This window comes from Oryzias melastigma, linkage group LG5 (genome assembly GCF_002922805.2).
Source record: "Oryzias melastigma strain HK-1 linkage group LG5, ASM292280v2, whole genome shotgun sequence".
Classification (NCBI taxonomy): domain Eukaryota; kingdom Metazoa; phylum Chordata; class Actinopteri; order Beloniformes; family Adrianichthyidae; genus Oryzias; species Oryzias melastigma.
The window spans coordinates 1,030,229-1,049,771 of NC_050516.1; the positions used below are offsets into that span (position 1 = coordinate 1,030,229).

General features: G+C 40.8%; 1 protein-coding gene across 5 annotated transcripts in view; it reads left to right on the forward strand.

The window, feature by feature from the left end:
• cdh4 (cadherin 4, type 1, R-cadherin (retinal)) overlaps nucleotides 1-19,543 on the forward strand; it is a 288,822-nt gene that overhangs the window by 228,339 nt on the left and 40,940 nt on the right. For all 5 annotated transcript variants that reach the window (XM_024269844.2, XM_024269841.2, XM_024269842.2 and 2 more), the window contains one exon: nucleotides 10,535-10,707. In XM_024269844.2, the coding sequence (XP_024125612.1) occupies nucleotides 10,535-10,707 (173 nt within the window). The remainder of the gene's footprint in view (nucleotides 1-10,534; nucleotides 10,708-19,543) is intronic.

Sequence of the window (19,543 nt, forward strand, 5' to 3'; positions counted from 1 at the left end):
AGTAACAAAACCCCCTGAGTTTAACTTCTGGGCTCGGCAGATTCCCAGTGTGTAACCTGTGTCTGCGTGAGGCTCAAAAGAGCATGAAATCTCTGCGGTTTCACTCCAGGTGACGCTCTCCCATTCCAGCCTGGCAGCAAGTGAAGCGCTGAAATCCTATCACAGCCCTGCAGCTGACAGATGCTGCTGGACACAGTTATCACCTGACACATCTCCCACTGCCTGCAGCAGCTTAAGGCAGTGACCATCAAAGAATATTCATTTGTATCATCACATCCATTATGCACCACCAAGAACCTACAATTGTGAGGATTTTAGATTCAATTTTGGGCTTGAAAGTAATTTATTTTATTGGAGTCCTATAAGTGTTTCTGGATGGGAATGAAAAATCTGCTTCTTTCTACACCATCTATTATTTGCACTTCTTCAGAGGTACTGAAACCCCAGAAGGAAAACTCTGTAAGCGCCTCAACTTTTCCTCAGTTCTAAGACAGATTTATAGTTTGTAAAAATACTGAAATACAACTGAAACTGAAGGTTTACTTGTTTTAATTTGTTTTGTTTTTTCTCGTATAGGTTTGTGTTGAGTGTAGATGTTAAAGTCTCACTCCGATCATCTTTGAATCTATTTTAAAGTGGTCTTTTAATTCAAATTCAAATGTTAATTGTCACATACATATATGGCTGCAGGAGAAAATATGTGAACCCTATGTTTTTTCTCCATCCTTTGGATTTAGATTAAGATAAAAAAGAAAGTTTACAAGTTAACGCACGTGATTAATAAATCATAATTGATTACTTATATGTATTAACGCCCTCAGGCGTCCTGCCGTGCAGCTGTGATTAACGTAAAATGACTCTGTCTAAAATGAACTTTAAGCTTTTTTTTATATTCTGTGAGATTTTATTAAATTAAAGAGATAATGTGGCATTTATTTGTAGTTTTTGGACAGAAAGTTTTTGGACCGGAGTGTGAAACAGAGCTGTCTGTTGGAGAAATCCAAAGAGGAAACTGATCATTATTTTACTTTGGGATGGGACTTACATGAATTTCCCCCAATAACAAGCACCAGCGTTGACTAAAAACTAAAGAAACTCTGCTATTCTCCACGAGAGTCCCACCCAGCTGATTTAGAGCTGCTCGGAACGGACAGACACGCCCCCACCTGAGAGCAGATTCCTCTCGAGCCGACCTGAAATCTAGCTGGATCAAAATTCTCCCATTAAAAAAAACTCTTTTATTATTTTTTTCAAACACAATACGGAAATATATAAGAAAAAACTAAAAAGCTGAAAAAAAGGGAAAAAACAGAATTCCAGGAAAAAGGTCAAATATACAGCAAGCTAAATTCTTATTTTTGGGCTGCCTGGTAGCTGAATCCGCACAGCCAGACTGAAGTAAGAAAGATCACATCATGGAGCTGTGAGGTCTGTGATGTTCCTCTATCAACAGAAACTGCTCATATATGTGGCCCAAAGGAATCTGGGACTTTCGCCTGGGTTTTTTTGTATTTTCCTTCAGAGACATGTTGATTAGTTTGTTGACAAATTTTATTCTTGTTCTTTTTATGAAATTAATTACACATAAAACATTCATTCTATGTTATAAAAATCATTTATTAAACATTTTTGGGGTTTACCCAGCAAAATGAATCCCATTTTTTCAGACGGAATTTTCTGTTTTTGCATCATTTATATCTAGTGTGTGAAAAAAACATGGAAAAATGACTAAATAATGGTAGTAGAGAGGAGGAGAGGTTGTGCTGATTAAAATTATACAAAATAAGCAAGCAGATATTGTCAAATTGAAAATACAGAAAATTCAAAAGTAAACAAAAACTGAGTTTTAGACCCTAAGCTCCTAAGAGTTAAAAAAAAGTTCTAAATTTACAGTTTTGTGTGTGATCTCATATTGCAATTACTTCCAGATGATAAGTTGCTGGCAAATATTGTGACAACGTTTTTTTTTAATTGTGATTAATCGCAATTAATTTTTCCCAGAGTTGTGATTAATTTGTTTTTTTAATCGATTCCTGGCCCTAAAAAAACACATCATGCGTCCATTTCATTAAGAAATTGAGGTACTATCAAAATGGTAAATGGTGTTTACTACCACCAAGAATGGAGCCTATTCAGGAATCTTAGAGTAAACCAAAGCTCAGTCCGATTGCAAACGAACCAAGACAACCTCAAAAGTTGGGTTAAAGAGCGATTCCTGATTCCAGACCAGAGTCAGGGGTGTATCATGGGTGTATTCAAATTTAAAATTTGTTGTGGATTATCAGGGGAATAATCCAGTCTGAATAGATTGTTAATTTTCTTTATAAATCCGTCTTTAGAAAAATGTTAAGTCTACGTGATTTTTTTTGGAGGGGGTCTTTAAGCCTCCAGCTCTGTCCCCGGGGGTGTTGTTTTATTACTTTGGTCTTGATCTTGTGTTTTAGTTTTGGCCTCCTTCATTTCTGTCATGTTCATTTCAATTCCAAGCAGTATTTATCAATTACTGTTCCGCTTGTTCTGTAATTTTGTTTTCCTCATGTTTTGTCTTCCCCCAATCACAAATGACAAAACATAATTTAATAAAAGCCCCTAATCATAAAAAAATGCACTTAGTGCCATTAATAAAATGTGCTTTTAAAATGTCAACCACCCCTACACCCCCAATCCCATCAAGCCACGGGGAACACACCCTAAGAATCTCCAGACCTGGAAATCAAAGAGTTTTTCTCTGAAGCATTACAACTTATTCTCATATCTTGCTATGTTAGCATGCCATCAAAGAGGAAGATTCAAGGGGAGCCACCCTTATCAGCATCAGCAGATGTTAGGATCAAAGAAGAAAATGATCAAAACATCAGACAAGGCCAGTCTGGAACCGCTGCACTTGTCATTTCCTTTCACCAGCAGCATAGACCTGCGGCTTACCTATGCAATTTACAAGGAGATTCATAGTTGTAACGTATGGAATATAATAGACTAAGTAGAAAGGGATTATTCTGGTAAGACAACAGAAGATTTAACACCATGGAGTCCCCAGCTTCATCAGATCTCCACTGTGGATAAGAAAGCTGCTAACTTGAAGGACAGATTGTGTAAAACGCGATCAATTAGCAAACATTCTAAAGTCTATGATGGTCACTTGTCGCTCACAGTTTTAGTCTAGACTTTACAAACAGATTTTATAAAAACCCAATGATTTCAACAAAATGATTCGACACCGTCGGGCCTTTCAACCCTTGCAGTAAAACAATCCTCCTCCCTCCCAGTGTGTAAACAGGCCTCAGACGAAGCTTTGTGAAGATGGCGCGACTCCTTCAGAGATCTCCTGTGATCTGAGGCTGCTGTGTACCCAGAACATCTGTGCTGCGATGTTCTGTCATTCTGTGTCCCTCCCTCTTCTCCCAAAATCTGACAGCGCGTTGTTCCCTTTCATGGGCCGTCTTCCTCAAAAGGGCCCTCTGAAATGAAAGTGCAAGATCAAAACCAGCAGCTGAGTGCCTTTTCTTACAGTCGATTTACACTCCCACGGGGGTTCAGGGGGAGTGCGTTTCTGCCTCTCTCTATCCCAACAGTTGCAGAGAGATTTAACAGACGTTTTATCTCTGTCTGGCCTGGGGGTCCGGGGCAATTAAGGACTGATAGAGGAGCTGAGAGATGGAGCGGCTGAGGTGAATAGGCGGAAACTGAACTTTTGGTTTTCCTTGCTAATTCTTGTGCTATGTACACACTGGGCGTGTGATGGGCGTTCAAGAACGGGTTAAACGAGCCTTCCTAATACTAACGCACGTAAGAGGATTGGTGTGCAATGTTAAAACGGTGCAAATCTTGCTCCAGGCTTTTTCTTGGACAACTCTATTCTAACATGTAAAAGTATGGAGTCAAAACGAGGCCAAAAAGATTTGAAACCCAAGTCAAAGCAAGTCAAGTGCCTAAAACTTTCTGCAATTCTAACATACCGGTAAACGTAATTATTTTTAGCTTCAAATGCTCTGTTTGTAAGTTTCAAACCTTTTTTCAGTTTCAAACCCTTTTCCCTTTCAACTTTTTGTCTTTCAGTTTTGAATCTGAAAGTTGCAGATAGAAATGTTTTGCCTCTCTGTGGCACGTGAGGGCGGGGCTAACACGAAGGACCAATTATAATCTGTTTTGGTGGTAACCTCTCTCAAAACACCACTCTATAGACATTTTCTGACCGTAATTCTCCAAGTTCCGAGAATCAGTGCCAGTGAAGGCACCAGGACTGAGGTTCCTTAACGATCTTTACTGGTCCCACATGTTAGCCCCGCCCCCCATTGGCCAGAGAGGGGCCAAAAGTTTCAAATCTGTAACTTTCAGATTTTAAACTGAAGACAAGTTGAAAGTGAAAAAAAAGTTAACATCAAGAATTCAATCTTGAACTTTTTAAGTCTTTTTATTTGGGTTACAAATGTTATTGCCCCTGAAGTAGCTCCAAATGAAAGAGTTGTTGTCATACCACATACAGTGTATTAAATAAATGCATTATTATTAAATAATTCCAAATATAATTTCTCCACCATGATCAATTTTCAACGCTACCAAATCCGAGTTCCTGATTCGTCAAAGTTCAAGTGGTTTAACTTTCAGCGTGCATTTAATGGCCACACATTTTGTATAGACCCCAAAAAGAGATGTAAAAACTTGCGTAGCTAAGGGTAAACCTCATAGTTTCAAATGCAAAAGCCCAAAACGAACATTTGTGTGTTTACATAGACTTTTTATTGAAGTGGTCATTTGAAGTCTCGTCTCTGAGCAAATCTAGAATGTAGCTTTAGTCGCAGCTGCAAATAACACAATAAAATCATATTATCTGTCACTTTACGGTCAGAATATTTTTTTATTCTGTTTTAATCATACTTTTATTCAAATACCTTGAAAAATAAATCTAACCAAAATGTATTAATTTTATCCCCTGAAGAGCAAAAGAAGAAAACTCTAAATCCTCTCTTTCATTATCCAGAATCCTCCTCTACGAACAGAAAGTTTCTTCCTGATTTTGTGCTTCCAGGACTGTTTTCAGCTGCTTTTCTGACAAGTCACGTTTCCCTGCCAGTTGGGAAGGCAGCTTGCTGTAAACAGTGTGATGCCCCTGAGCCTTGAACAGATTCTGGGTATAATGTTGACTCTTTTTTCTGTTTTGAATCAGCTTTCCGCCAGGAGCTGGATCATCCAGTCTGACAGCACTTTGTTGAGATTCAGGTGGTATGCACATCCTCGAGCCTCTGCTACCTGCAGTTGCCCATAACATCTTTCTAGATATAGACCCACAAAAAAATCTGTATCTATTTTGACAATTTCACCTTTTGGCAAGTTGGAAAATAAGTCATTCAAAAATCACAATTCTTTACCGTGGAACAACTCAATTTTTTATTTGTTTTTCACTTTTCCTGAAAAAAGCTTCAATGAATTATTGACAAATACAAGTAAAGTTGGAACATTTAAAGTCAGAAGGAAAGTTTAGGTAAAAATTTAAGTCCAAAATGGCAGAAAAGTGAAGAAAAATATCAAATCTATACAAAAATATTGTACCTCAGTTTTGCTCACAGTGGAATATGACCAAATAATCATTAGAAACACTATTAATGTGGCGTCTACCTCAGATATCTGTACACACTAAATGGCCTTAGCACTTTTTATAATAAGCTTTGGCATCATAAACAAATGACAAACATGTTTTGATGAAAATAACTTTTCCAAAAATCCACAAACCATCACTGCTTCTTCAATTATATCAAATTCTCAGGAAGTGGAATAAATGTTTTTGGGTAAAAGTCAGCAGACACTGACGGCATCTGCACGCCATCAAACTTGCATAACTTCTTATGCAAGCTTGCACACCAGCACACATAAACCACCACCGCACCCTAAATCTATGCACATTACTTTAATTCTAACATAAGTGATTAGTACAAAAAATGTGTTGCAAATAACAAGTTCACATTTCATTGTAGGAACATCACTTTGTGCTGCTGTTTATGTGTGTTTTTGGTTGGTTTTCAGTGTCAAGATCTTTATCGCTCAGAGTTCTGTACTGTTTGTGAATGCAGCAGCCCCTGTTGTCTCTTCTACATCTATCTTTTCTCTGAATCCTGCTGGATTTTCAGCAGACGTGCTTCCAAAGACTGGAACATTTCCATTTGAGCCAAATGCTTTTGTGAAACTCAGCCAATGTTTTCTTAGTGTTGGAAGAATCAAGTTTTGAAAAAGTAAAAAACTTCATATACAGTGATGTAATTAATCATTATCATATTGATTTTTATAGTGATCTGTACAAAAAAGAACACTTGGGTCACAAAGATTTTTTAAATGGAGTTCAACCAAAATGTTTTAAAATGGTTAAATAGGTACAACAATGGTTTTCTTCCCTTTTCCATCCTTTTTTTCAAAATACAATCCAGTTAGCTTTTATTTACCCACATGTATGCTGTAATAAAATGCAAGTGGATCCTATGATGATACTTCCTGCATGCCTGACTGATTTAGAATGATGGATGGAGAACCTCATCTCTACTGGTGAGACCACAATAAGAGAAAATGCTGTGTAGCCCAGTTTTTAAGCTTCTTTTCTCAGTGTGTAAAACAGGTGAATTGTTTTTCAGAAAACAGTCAGCCAACACAACTTAGACCTTTCAAAGTCCTGAAAGTAACAGTCAACTGCAATGTTTTAGTCATATCGTCATTTTGAAAAGTGATGCAAGGACCCTATACGCCTGATGTAGCTCCCTTCTTCTGCCATTAGTTTCCCTGCCTGCATAATGCACAGCATTCCAGGAGAGAAGATGCCAGACAGATGCAGAACAGGGCCGGATACTCCACAATGATTCCTTTAAACTGACCTCAGCAGCCTTTTCACACCTCATTTGCAGTGACTGTTTTATAGTGCTTGAAATGGTTTGACTGCATCTCAGTTTTTGGAGAGGTAGACGCCGTTAGAGGCTCCAGTGTGAGACAATGATGTCCCTGCACTGAGATTTGTCAGGTTTCAAGCATCCATTTTACTTCTACTTTTCCACACTTAGCGGCAGCCTCTATCTTCTTCCAATGAGATGCATTATCCTCTTGTGCAGTCCCACAATTCCCCTTTACACTTTTGTGAACTTTTTCTCCACTGATCTCATTTTTACTTTTCCTTCTTTAATTCTTGACTTCCAATCAATCAAAGTTTGTCTCACATTTCTCTCTTTCTTCCATGTTTTTTTGCTCCATCTTTTCCATGATTAAGATATAGATGTTGACTTTGACTGATTAATGTTTAAGCAGCAGGCAGACTTCGCGGGTCCTAGCCATATGAGCAAAATGGGCGTCTATGTATGCGCCTGCTTCCAAATTTCAGGGTCCAGCAATTTTAGCGGAAAAGCAATTAGGATTCGGAATTAGTGTTCAAATTAAAAAGGAATCAAGCGGGCTCAGTTTAACCCTTCCAGTCGGGGCTTTTTCCCATCGTATCACTCAATTCTGCACGCCGTCGCGCCAACACGTGGCTCATCATCTCTTCCTGCGCCGCGCCACGCCTCGCCTCGCTCACAGGACAGCAGAGGTTGATTATATATTGACACTGCCCTCTGCTCTGTAATTGTTTTTCTTTCTCCCTCCTTTTATTGGACTCACTTCTGTTGCTGGCTGCTCAAAGTGACAAATCCTGCTTCCAAACTTAATGAAGTTTGAAATAGAATTTGAAGCTACAATTATCCTGTCCATGCGGGCTGTCACAGGAAGGATGGCACCATCCAAACTCAATTATGGGATTGGAGACACCTGTAGCAGTTCAGACCCAGAGGGGACCACCAGATCTACGCCGGATCCTACGCCTCCATGGCCTGACATTTTACAGCCTGGTTTTTGTGATGGGCTGAGGTGTGGCAGCACTTTCTGATTCAGCAAAGGCCTCTCATGTAATCAGCCTGGTTATCTATTAGGTGATGAGTTCTCAATTCCAGCACGGGAGCAGTAAAATAGAATTTTATCATCCCCCACCCCCTGTTTTTCCTTTGTCACTGTCCTGTGTATTTTCAACACACTGTCCTCAAGCGTGTTTGTGCTTGAGCCGTCTCTCCTCTCCGCTGTCCCCCCGCTGAAAGCTGACAGACCTTTTTCTCTCTGTGGCAGCAGCAGCCTGTAAATAGCAGCCTGATGGAAAGTGACATTTTCACAGAGCACTGAGAGAGGCGAGGTGATCTCTCCTCTTTCCAGCACAAAGTGCTCCTAATTGCCCGGTCGCGTTTGTGAGCCCAGCTGACAAACTCGTGCAAATCAATAATTCTGCGCAGGGACGTGGGGCCTCTCCCGCTGCTACGAGCAGAGATGACACAAACAAGCGCACGCATGCAAACGCACAAATGTGCCCGGGAATAAATGCAGACATTCATGGATTATGGCTGCACACGCACTTGGCAACCCCACCGCCATCTCTCTGCCTCTGTGCTGTCTGCCTTAAATGACAGTGTTTATCTGTGATTCTAAGACAAATGGGGAGAAAGTATCAAAGCATTAAGAGCAGTCGCCGCTCTGCCGAAGGCTGAAATAATGGATGGTGGAAAAGGCAAAAAAAAAAGAAAAAAACCTGGGCTGCTCATTACTAAATGGCCTCTGCAGAGGTGGAAACTTTGGCCCACTTGCTTGAGATATATAGAGGGAAAATCACACAGCCTAAAATAGCAGCTAATTTAACAGACTTAGCTTCCATGCATTGCTCCGCTCACACTGATGCTTGTTTGCCAGAACAGAAAATGTCAGAGCAATTTGGAAAGTTTGATTGACTTATTTCAAGCCTGATTTTTTTTTTCTATTACAACTCTGCTTGAGTCTTTTTGCATATTTCCCACTATAGTTGTGATGCTAATGCATGTTCATTTTAGGATTTGTGTTTTGCTCACTTTGCTTGAACTATGATCACATCCCAAAATGGCTCTGCACAGTGACCTAAATGCAAGTTTTTTAGCAAATTTGGCAGGTGGCCACGTGTGGGGCATTTTTAAACATGAGGCATTTTTACACGCCACATAGCAGACGTTTTTTGACATTGTTCAGTGGCAGGGGGGTGACAGGAAGGCAACATCATTTACTGATAGACCTTGCAAGGTCTTTAAAATTGTCTGATGATCGGCCAATTTCAGACTGCCACCGTCCAGCCACCCCCCTGCCCCTAAATTGTTAGAAACCATACAGAAGCAGCGTGGGTACTCGACGACAGCTGTGGACTGGGCCAGGGGCCTGGAGATGACCAGATGTCAATCTGTGATCTCGACCACTCTGGGTCCAAATAGGGCGACGGCATTGATGCTGCACAAAACTCATGATAGTGTTGATAGCACCACTCAGAGATCTTGGTATAGATGAGTTCTGGTTAATGCTGAGAAGAATATGAAGACAGAACATTGTGCTTTCTTGGGAGACATGTCTAAAAATGTGTAGATTTGTAGATTAACAAGATTATCAATTTGAGCTCGAAATTTGAGTTTCTAATGACCAGGTAACCAAACCTTAAATCAACTTTTTTTGGCTGTTGACCTCTATAAATGGGGCTTTAAAAGTACTGTCTGTTGGTCATTGCCAAATGTTTGACAAATTAAAAGAAACTTGTTCAGTTCTTGAAAATATAGTCAAAAACAGCTTGTACACTGCTTCCTACAGGTTGAATTAAGGTATTACAGTTGAATTTTGTGATTGGTCAACCAATTTTCAGAAGTTCCACGTCATGATCTGCAGCTCCAGTAGTGATAACAGTCCTGTTCCTAAGCCCCACCCCACTGACTGAATTTTCAAATTTCGGCTCTGGGTGGAGTCAGCCTCCAACTTCCCTGTTTGGTTACTCTTTAATATGGACGGCCGCCTGGAGACATTTACACATCTTTCAATTAGAACTGCTGCTGACCGGTGATCCGGCTTCCACCACCCTGTGTCCGCCCAAATGTTGCCCAGTTTCCTAATGGCATCTGTATTGACGGGCGCCTGACTGCCGCTGTCTACATTCATGACCACGCCAACAATTAAAAAGAAAAAAAAAGTTTGCAGAATCTTAAGTGCACTTAAATGTAATGTGAACAATGAACAACCAAGATCTACAAAATGTCACAAAATATGACAGGTCAATAATACAATGTGCAATAATGGAAAAGTTGGGACTCTGTGAAATAACGTGTAGTTATGAGTGAATCATGCCTCTCTCTGCAATATTCATACATTTTTCCTCTCTTAAAATCTTTTTCTAACCTCTATTTGTACTTTATTTAGGATTCTTGTTCAAGTTTGTTGTTTGATTGACTCTAACAATCCTGATTGAGAGCTTCCAATGTACTTGTTTCTTAACCTTTAACATGTACAAATTACAATAAACTCTAAACAAAACTCTAAAGATTCATGTTTTTTTTATAGACACATTTCTGTTTATCCCCCATCAGGATTATTTCTGATGCAACCACTATGGTTGTGATACTAATACACATTCATGTTAGGATTTGTGTTTATCTTATTTTGCTTAAGTCCACCTCCTCATGGTCTTTACTCTCTCCTCCATCAGGATCATCTGTGATGCAGGTGACGGCCAGTGACTCGGACGACTCCACCACCGCTAACGGCATGGTGCGCTACCGCATCCTCTCGCAGACGCCCCACAGCCCCATCCCCAACATGTTCACCATCAACAGTGAGACTGGAGACATAGTTACAGTGGCCGCCGGCCTGGACAGAGAGGTCAGTGGGTTATTTTTCTTTTCTTTTTTCAGCTGAGCCTGTCATGGAGTAAACCATTCACGAGGTGTTTTTTTGTTTTGATAAAAATAAACTTCCGTAAAAAGCTTATTCCAGCGTGTAATTTGACAAGCTTTCCATTTAAGCTAAATCCAGTCCATTCCACAAATCCAAGCTTAAAGTCTGGATATAACTGAAGCTGGGAAAATCTGGATCTCCTTTAGCAGCACAAATCCATTCATTACCAACGCTTTCCTCGCTTGAATACACACCTGGCAAAATTAGAAAGCGTTTGAATTCATGCTCTGTCGTTACGAGGATATTCTCCTCCTCATAACTTAGTCGGCTGATTTTACTGTGGACATAAATGTGCTGCTAAGTGTGTCTCATAATGTTTATATTCTGACAAGTCCCAGTGGTCCCTCGTCGCACTGAACCTGGAACAGACGAAACAATACTTCAATGCTCCTTGCTCATCCAGATTTCCTATTGAGCTGGCATGGTGTAATAGCGCAGCACATTTGTGGGATGATATAAATGAGTGCAGTGTATGCAGGCCAGAACTGTGTCCCTGTTTCCTGCTTGGCTCAGGCGGCGGCAGCAGCAGCAGCAGCTGATGTGAGAGAGGAAGAGCTCATTAATCTGGACGCATCAAGCCAGGCACCTGCCTACTTACACTAAAATCTGGGACACACCTGGGAGTTCACCCACCTGCCGTCAAGGTCACGGGCGGCGCAGACGCATGGCCGCTAGCGCGCATATGTTCCTGAAAAGCTCGTGCAGCTAACAGGAAAATATCAGGTGCCACGCTGGAGCCTTTCAGCCAAAGTGGCACGGGGGATGCAAGGACATGTACGTCCACACCTGCGCTGTGTGCACAGTCAAGACAGCAGAAAAGCTTTCTCTTTCTCTTTTGCTAATCCTCCTCCACTGCTGAATAATTAGAATATTCATTGACTAATTAAGGGGTGAAGCAGGTCGCCTTGTGTTGAGGAGAACAGGGGGTGCACAGAGGTTGGCCTGGTATGGCTTACCTCTGACACCACTCTATACCAATTATTCTCCCTCATTCCCCAATGCTAACCTATATAGCTCTGTCCTTGTGTGGTTTCATGTGCTCCAGCCTGCAGGCGAAAAGGCTAACTGACAAATTCAAGTTTATTACTTTCTAAATGTTAAAGTACATCATAAATGTTTCTGAGGTTAGGGGGTTTCGGATTCCGTTTTGGGAGAAAAAAAGCTGGAATTTTGGTGTCAGCTTTCTGTGCGTCTCTGTGCATGTGTGCGGGTCTATCAGTCTGCTGCAGAGGCTGATGAAGCACAGCTCTACGGCAGCAGGTAGCAGAGTGGCACAGCTGGATGCTCTCCCTCCGTGCCCCCTCTCTGTGCCAGTGTTCCTCTGGCAGGCAGAGCTGTTGTCTCTCATTACCCCAGGCTGTTAGTCTCGCATAAGCCCTGGGTTGGAACTGCCTGGTGTGGGATGGTGCGCTGTTGCCCAGCACCAAGCTGTCCCCCCAGGCTGATGCCAGCTCCACACTGTGCTGTCTCGCCGCCGATTAGGACATCGTCTGAGCAGCCCTCAAGGACATGAGTGCTCGCAGCCTGGCTCCATTAGGATGTGTAAAGCTCCACTGGATATGCACGCTGAGAACCTGCATCCTAAATGGGCCGAGGGCTTTATTGTCTCAGAGATGCTGAGTTATGTTAATTCGCCTTTCGCTGAAGCTCTAGAGGCCAGACAGAGAAAGCATTCGAGGATTGTGAGCTGGTTGCTGAATGAAGAGTATTGATGCATGTAGGTGGATGTTGACTGCTTGTAGCCAACATTTAATCACATGAAATTTCCACTCGATATCCACTTTATTATCTACTCCATGTTTCAGCGTTGCATTGAGCTGGTGTGGCTTTTTCCTATTTACAAAAGCCTAAATTGTTTTATCTATTTGCTTTAGTTGCAAGGCCGCTCTTCTGCTGGTTCTACATTTTTTTCAACAAACACTTGATCTTTTCAATAAAGGCTTTGGTGTGATAACTGTTAAACACTAGATTTTCTTAGATTAAAGGCTAGAAATTCATCTCATGTTGACAATTCCATTAGCTTAAAGACCAACTCCAAAGAAAATCGTGTATTTGGTGTTTTTAACATGTTCTTAGATGACATATATGAAGAAATCGAGATTTAAATGAAAATTTCTTTATTCAAATTGTGGTGAATTAGGAGAAGAGGAAAACTTGCCGTACTTGTGACATAGAAGCTACAACCTGCAGGTACAGATTTCCTGCTCTGATCCACCCCAATGCATCCACTTGCAAACAAATAGATTCATGAACGTCTTCGTTTCCTTTGTCTGAGCTGCCATCTGGCTCACTGGATTTTTGTTGCACCGGTAATGTTGGGTTGGGGTTGTGAGAGGCTGTAAGCTTGCAGGAGAGAGTGCAAACAAAGGGATGATGGGAAAATGAGTGCAAGCAACAGTCCCGCCTACAACTGAGAGGTGAATTTCTGATGACGCTCTGCAGAAACTGTGTCCTAGAAACAAATACAGGTATTTCGATTTTGCCTAAAATGCTTTGAAAAAATATTTAAAGTCCCATTAGTTGTTATGCGCCTAGGTGTGTGAAAGGTGTTCTCTGCATTTGACCCATCCCTCTGGGGGAGCGGTGACTGCAGACACAGCCTCACTAGGGAACCATTTGGTGGTTTAACCCCCCAATCCAAACCGTGTTGCTGAGTCGCAAGCAGGGGGACATCAGGTTCCATTTTTAGAGTCTTTGGTATGACTCAGTCTGGATTTGAACTCACAACCTTCCCGTCTCAGGGAGGACACTCAACCACAAGGCCACTGAGCTGGCCAAATAGATCAGAATAGGATTGGAGTGGGACTTTAAAGGTGAAAATGAAAATGTTGATGCAATTTATTTTGTTTGCTTAATAGGATTTACTGAAAATGCAAGAGCTATTTGAAAAATGTTACATTTACTAGAAGACTAGAAATTCCATTGGCGAACTATAAAAAAGGCGCTGAAGTTTACCCAAATTTCTGAAAAATTTGTGGTAAAATTGCTTAAAAATCCCTAACACATACCAATGTTGAAAAAAATATTTAGTCTATTGCTTAAATATGAGCACTCCAAATTAGCCCCCAAAAAGGTTAGCTTGTTGCTTAAATACTAGTATTTAACTAGTTACCCAAAATACCACAGTAAACTTAATTAGCTAAAAATGGCCTGTTGCTAAAATAGAAGCTAAACTCTAAACTAGTCTCTAAAAACCTCAGCAAATAAAAAAATAACCAAAAACGTTAGCATGTTGCTGAAATATTAGGTAAACTCCAAATGTTTAAAAAGTTACAATAAAAGATTAAAACATAGTCCATGTATATATTTAATTGCTTGTTGCTAATCTACTTAAAATGTTGAAATTTGAAGACTTTCTCATTTATTTCCTGTGGGGCATATTTTCAAAAACTATAAAGTTTCTGAATACCAAAAACACAAGCAGTAATGTCCTGAACAAGCTGAATGTTTTGATACCAAGATTTTTGAAATCGCTGAAAGAGTAATTGAGTTTTTACACACAGAAAAACGTACAGTGTGAATGCTGTGGAGCATTCACACTATGACAGTTCTTCCTGATGAATTTACATGGAGCTCTGGTGGTGTTACTACAAAAATAACCACACTAGCAGATGGTTCAATGTGGGTTTTTAAAGGCTTTTGTTTTTTGTTATTTAATTACTCTCTCCAGTTTTGTAGTAAACTGCAGGAGATGCAGGAGAACTCCAGGTGAGGCCTGACAAGCCACACATTTTAAAGAAGCAGCACATTCATCACCAGGGGAGAAAAAACAGGAAAGAGAACGACTCACACAAAAAGCCTGCAATGAAAGCAACAAAAGAAGTGAATTCACTTGTTCTGATTTCTTTGTGTCCACAGCTGATAGAAAATTTAGTTCACAATGATCCTGCTTAGGCAGAAGTTGGGCCTCCTTTTTTTTTTTACGTTGGATTCAAAGCATACTTCTCCTGACCTCATTTTTTTATTGTTTAAAATATATACTTTAGCTTTTTCTTTCTGTTACGAGCTTAAAGTTTTGTCCTTCTAACAGTCCTGTGAAATGACGGGGTCTCGGCAGCCTGTCTGTCGGCTCTACTCTCCTCCAGACACCGAGCTGTCCTTGAAGACGCATCCTTTTATCTTCCACTTTTCTACTTTTCAGGCCACTCTCTTTTTTGTGGATGTGGCTGTAATGTTTGAATGAAGCTTGTTGCTTCCATTTTTGTCCTCTTTGAGTTCAAATATCACCAGCACTCTCATTTATGACCGAAAACCAGCAAAAATGTGTAACAGCTCTGATAATCTCAGTTGTAATTGGTGCAATGAATGAACATTTGAAAGAAGCTGTAAAACCTAATTTAAAACAGACATTTTTTTTTGGATGTTCACCATCCATCCATCAATTTTCAGAATCCCTTTCATGGTTGCAACTCAGAAAATGTTGGGGACAGGTCACCAATCTGTTGCAGGACCACGCACACACACCTAGAGGACAAATTAGCCTTCAATCGAAATATAATTTTTGATTGTGGGATTAAGCTATAGAGAACATGCAAACTTTATACAGAAAGGCCCCAGCCAGGATTCAAACCAGGACCTACTTGCTGTCAGGCAAGAGTGCTAACCACTGCCCCACTGTGCAACCCTACGTACACCATATTGAAAAAATTATCATTTTACATTTTTCATTATTTATTTTGGCTGTAAATTCTTTAAAAACATTATTGTCTTTGAGTTCAACTAGAAAAGCTCTAATGTGTTTTATTGGAGAGACTTCGCCCCCTGTGGCACAATCCGAAGTGTTTGTGTGCCCCCCAGCTGCACTGTTTTATGCGGTAATGACCTCCTGTCTCTGATTTGCGAGTTTGCTTAATCACGTCCTGTATTTTGTATCGTCAGGTGAAGAGTTTTTCTGTTTTATTGGCCCTGCTTTATTTCATTTGTGACTCACAGCTTCTATTTACCAGGAATGTGACTCTGAGCTGTTTGCGTAGATGCGGAGGCGTATCTAATCAAATGGATTCAGACTTTATATCTCGGATTCAGCTTCATTTGTGACTCAGTCTTTGCAAAGGGATTCAGAGAGCTTTCTTTTCAGCCTGTTTCTGTCCCAACTTGCCACCTCTGTCAGTGATGAAGACGTGGATTGATGAAGGCAAAAAAAAAAAAATCGGCACTAATAGGAGCAAATGTTCCAGATGTGTAATTGAGCTGTATTAAGGCAAATTGGACTGAACTGAACTCGACTAAACCCCAATAAAAAGCAATCAGATTGAGTAATTTAATTGGAGTGATCCAAGTTAAATTGAAGTGGCACTGCAGTGGGGGGGTCACTGACACTGAGGGTCATTGATGTAGAAAGAGTGATGAAGTGTGGAAGGAGGGAGCTGGTCTCTACATTTTTAGAGTAGCGGGCGGCTTGAGACAGATTGCAAGTGACAGGCTAATGACCGTGGCCGGTGGGAGCCCAGCAAGCTGGAACACAATCTACAAACGACACAAGTAAAGAGCAACTCCTTCACTCATGTGGTCTCCCTCTCCGAGGCCCTACAGAGTGCACCTTCACAGCACGCCGAATGAAAATGCTCACTCAGCTCAGGCACAATTAATTCACCTCAGTACGCGCGTTGCCAGCGGACCACTCCTTTCCATTGGGTTGTTCAACATCACCAGCTAAGACTATTATTTCCTCTTATTTTGTTCGTGCTAACAAAGTCCCACCGGAGCTAAAGTCCATTTGCTTACCAGGAGCAACCAGCTATTTCCACCTGTCCTGACAGCCGCTCGGCTGGATATTTTCAGTGGCCAACACTGGCAGGCTAAGTTTCCTTCTTCAGTTCTGGATGGTAAACTACCTCATTTGGACCCCATGAAAACAGGCCCACCCCACTATGGGGTCCATGTGGAATATCAGAAGGGGCAAGTCTGGGCATGCTGAGAGTTTAGGGTGTATTTTCCCTCCCTAAAATGCTTAGAAAATTGTCAAGGTTATTTCTGTGAACACAAGACCATTCTGAAAACAGAGACAAGAGCCAAGTATGATTTCTCGCAAGGAGAATCGAGCAAACTTCAATAGTTCTCCCAGAAAGTTTGCTCAGCACCTCTTTTATTTTCAATTCACTTTACAGAAAAGAATGAGTCTAAAAGAAGATGGAAGGTGAATAATCAGAAATGGACTTCTCTTCATGCATGGGAGTTTTGAGGAACCTGTGTCTCTTATCAGCTCGTATTCCACACTCCCTTCTTCCAGATGGTGAGCGAAGAGGAAGGAGGAAAATCCCAGCATAGACTTTCAAAGCGCAGGTCAACCAAAGTTCAACTCAGTGTTAAAACAGTAGTTAGGATGATAATGCTTGCATAAAATATATACATTGAACAAAAACATACCGTCATATTAGTTTATCTCTCCATATATTCATCTTCTCATATGATCTATTTGATGTTTAAAGCTGCATTAACACTGTCCACCATATTTAAACGGCCACTTTCAATCAAAAGTCTATGTGAACGCATGTCAACCTGAATGTTGGGCTTCTGTGACTGGAATTCTCACGTTCACTCATTGCAGTTTTTAATTCATAGATCACACGCTGAAAGTTCATATGATTGAACTACTTCATGACAATGCTGAACTTTGACCAATCAGGGATTTAGTTACGTGTAAGTAGTGTTCTTTTCAAAACTGTGTAGGACCGTTGTATGATCACAAAGGAGAATTAATATTTCAGATATAGGAACAGAGCTGTGAAAGGAAAAGCCTAGAGCAAGATTTACGGGATTTGCACCACTTTGATTTTGCGTATCGAACCTCTACTGACTGTCAGTGGTGGACCAGTGCTACTAAGGAGTAGAGGTCCAAAGAAGAAGATGCTCCTCCATGCTGCTCTCTGCTTGTCTGCTGTTTGTTTATAAGTTTTGACACCATCCTCTGTTTGCCGGGGTTTGGCAAAAGGAGGACTGCGGTTTCTGCCCTGCAGAGGCTACACTTTTTTCTGTTTTGTCTGTCCATTCTTACATTTTTTTTGTTTTGTTTGTGTAAGTGTGTTTTCTTTTCTTCAGTTAGTTGTGGATGTCTGGCCTTGTATGGGATTTGGTTTTGTATAGGTGTCTGTGGGTGCCTATATACCTGCTAATGGCTTTCAGCTTCTCCAGATTAAGTCCACAGCACTCAGGTCAGCAGGGAAGACTGGACAATTGCTGTTGTTTGTGAGACAAGGATTTTTTTTTATATCCCCGCCTGTGCTGGACTCTAATCCATCAGAGATTTTCTGTTCAGCACTTCTATAGGAGTCATTAGAGGGCTCTTTTCTGGTCTGTTCTCATCGCCTCCTTTGGAATGAAAGTGTGAAAGTGTGTACCTGTGTGCGTCCGCTGCTTTTAAGTGCCCCAGTTCCCACCTGTTCCCACTCAGTAGAGCATTAGTGGATGCGTATGTGTGCGATATAAAGGCCATAAAGTCAGAAGTACTCTCAGATGAGTGATAGAACCCGGCTGGATTGCACACACAGGCCGGATTCCCTGCTGTGTGAGAGCCCCACCTGCTGGCTCAGGACCAGTCATTTCTCTTCACCTGACCGAAGGACGAAGCGCCCGTCAAATTCAAACCTATTAGGTTCTTACAGCCATCTGGTGCTATTTCTAGATTGATGTATGTGGCTGTAAATGAGTCTGCAGAGAGAGACATTCAGTGGTGGTTCTATTTACTGAAGCACCATATGAGGAGAGATGGTATTGATATTTCATTATGTGCCTAATAAAGGCCAGGCAGTATTGAGTTTGCATTAATAGGGTCGGTGGGGTGCAGATTAACATGTCTGTGCACTTCATAATGACTTGAGGAGATGCGTAAAGACTGGTCTCAGAGCTCAGATTCATCTACTAATCAGCTGCATGCTTTAGCCTGGAAGTAAAGCGCAGGGAAAGAGAGACATGTAGCAAAACTCAGCTGCTGGCTCAGACACGGCTGACATGTGGGGAACACGGAGCAGCAAGGAAGTGATAAATAAAACAGCAGGTTGTCCAGAGGAGCACATGAAGTGCATTAACAAAGAACACATAAAAAGCTGAGGGGCAAAGATAGACGTGGCTCAAGGAATTTAAAAAGCCAGAAAGATGCCAATCAAGCCAGACCTCCACATATATGCATATTTCTTTAAAAGGTAAGTAATCAGATTTCCCAGATTCTTGTAGGTTTTTAGTCATAGAATGTGAGGGGTTACCTACGGTGGCCCTGAAATACAAAACACATCAACGAATCACTCAATGCAAAAAAAGCAAAACAAATAATAAAGCATTATTGGACATTACTGGTTGAATGATTCTGTTTGTTCATCTTTTTAAACAGATTATATCTCTTTAAGCTTCTGGCCACACCCACATCAGAAGTGTGTTGATTGCTCACTTAACTCTTTACCCCAGTTTGTATAAAACAGCTTTCTGCTTTCCCTCTTCTTCAAAACTCAAATGTCATCATCCAATCACTGATGTCCCATAGTTCCTACTTTTTCTGGTTTCTCATTTTGTTTTTATTTTTTAACAATTAATTTTGATTTTTGAAAATTACTTATATTTTCCAAATTGCTTTGTTTTTTGTGTTTTGGTGTCTGTAATTGTTGTTGTCATCTTTAATATGTTTTTGAGTTGAGTGATTAGTTGATGTGATTTGAACTTCAGGGCCACTGTAGTTACCACACTGCAAAAACACAAAGATTGTGTCCGAATTCCACTCTAATCACTATATAGTGCGTTCGCCATTTTCTAGTGCTGTCCAAATCTACAATTC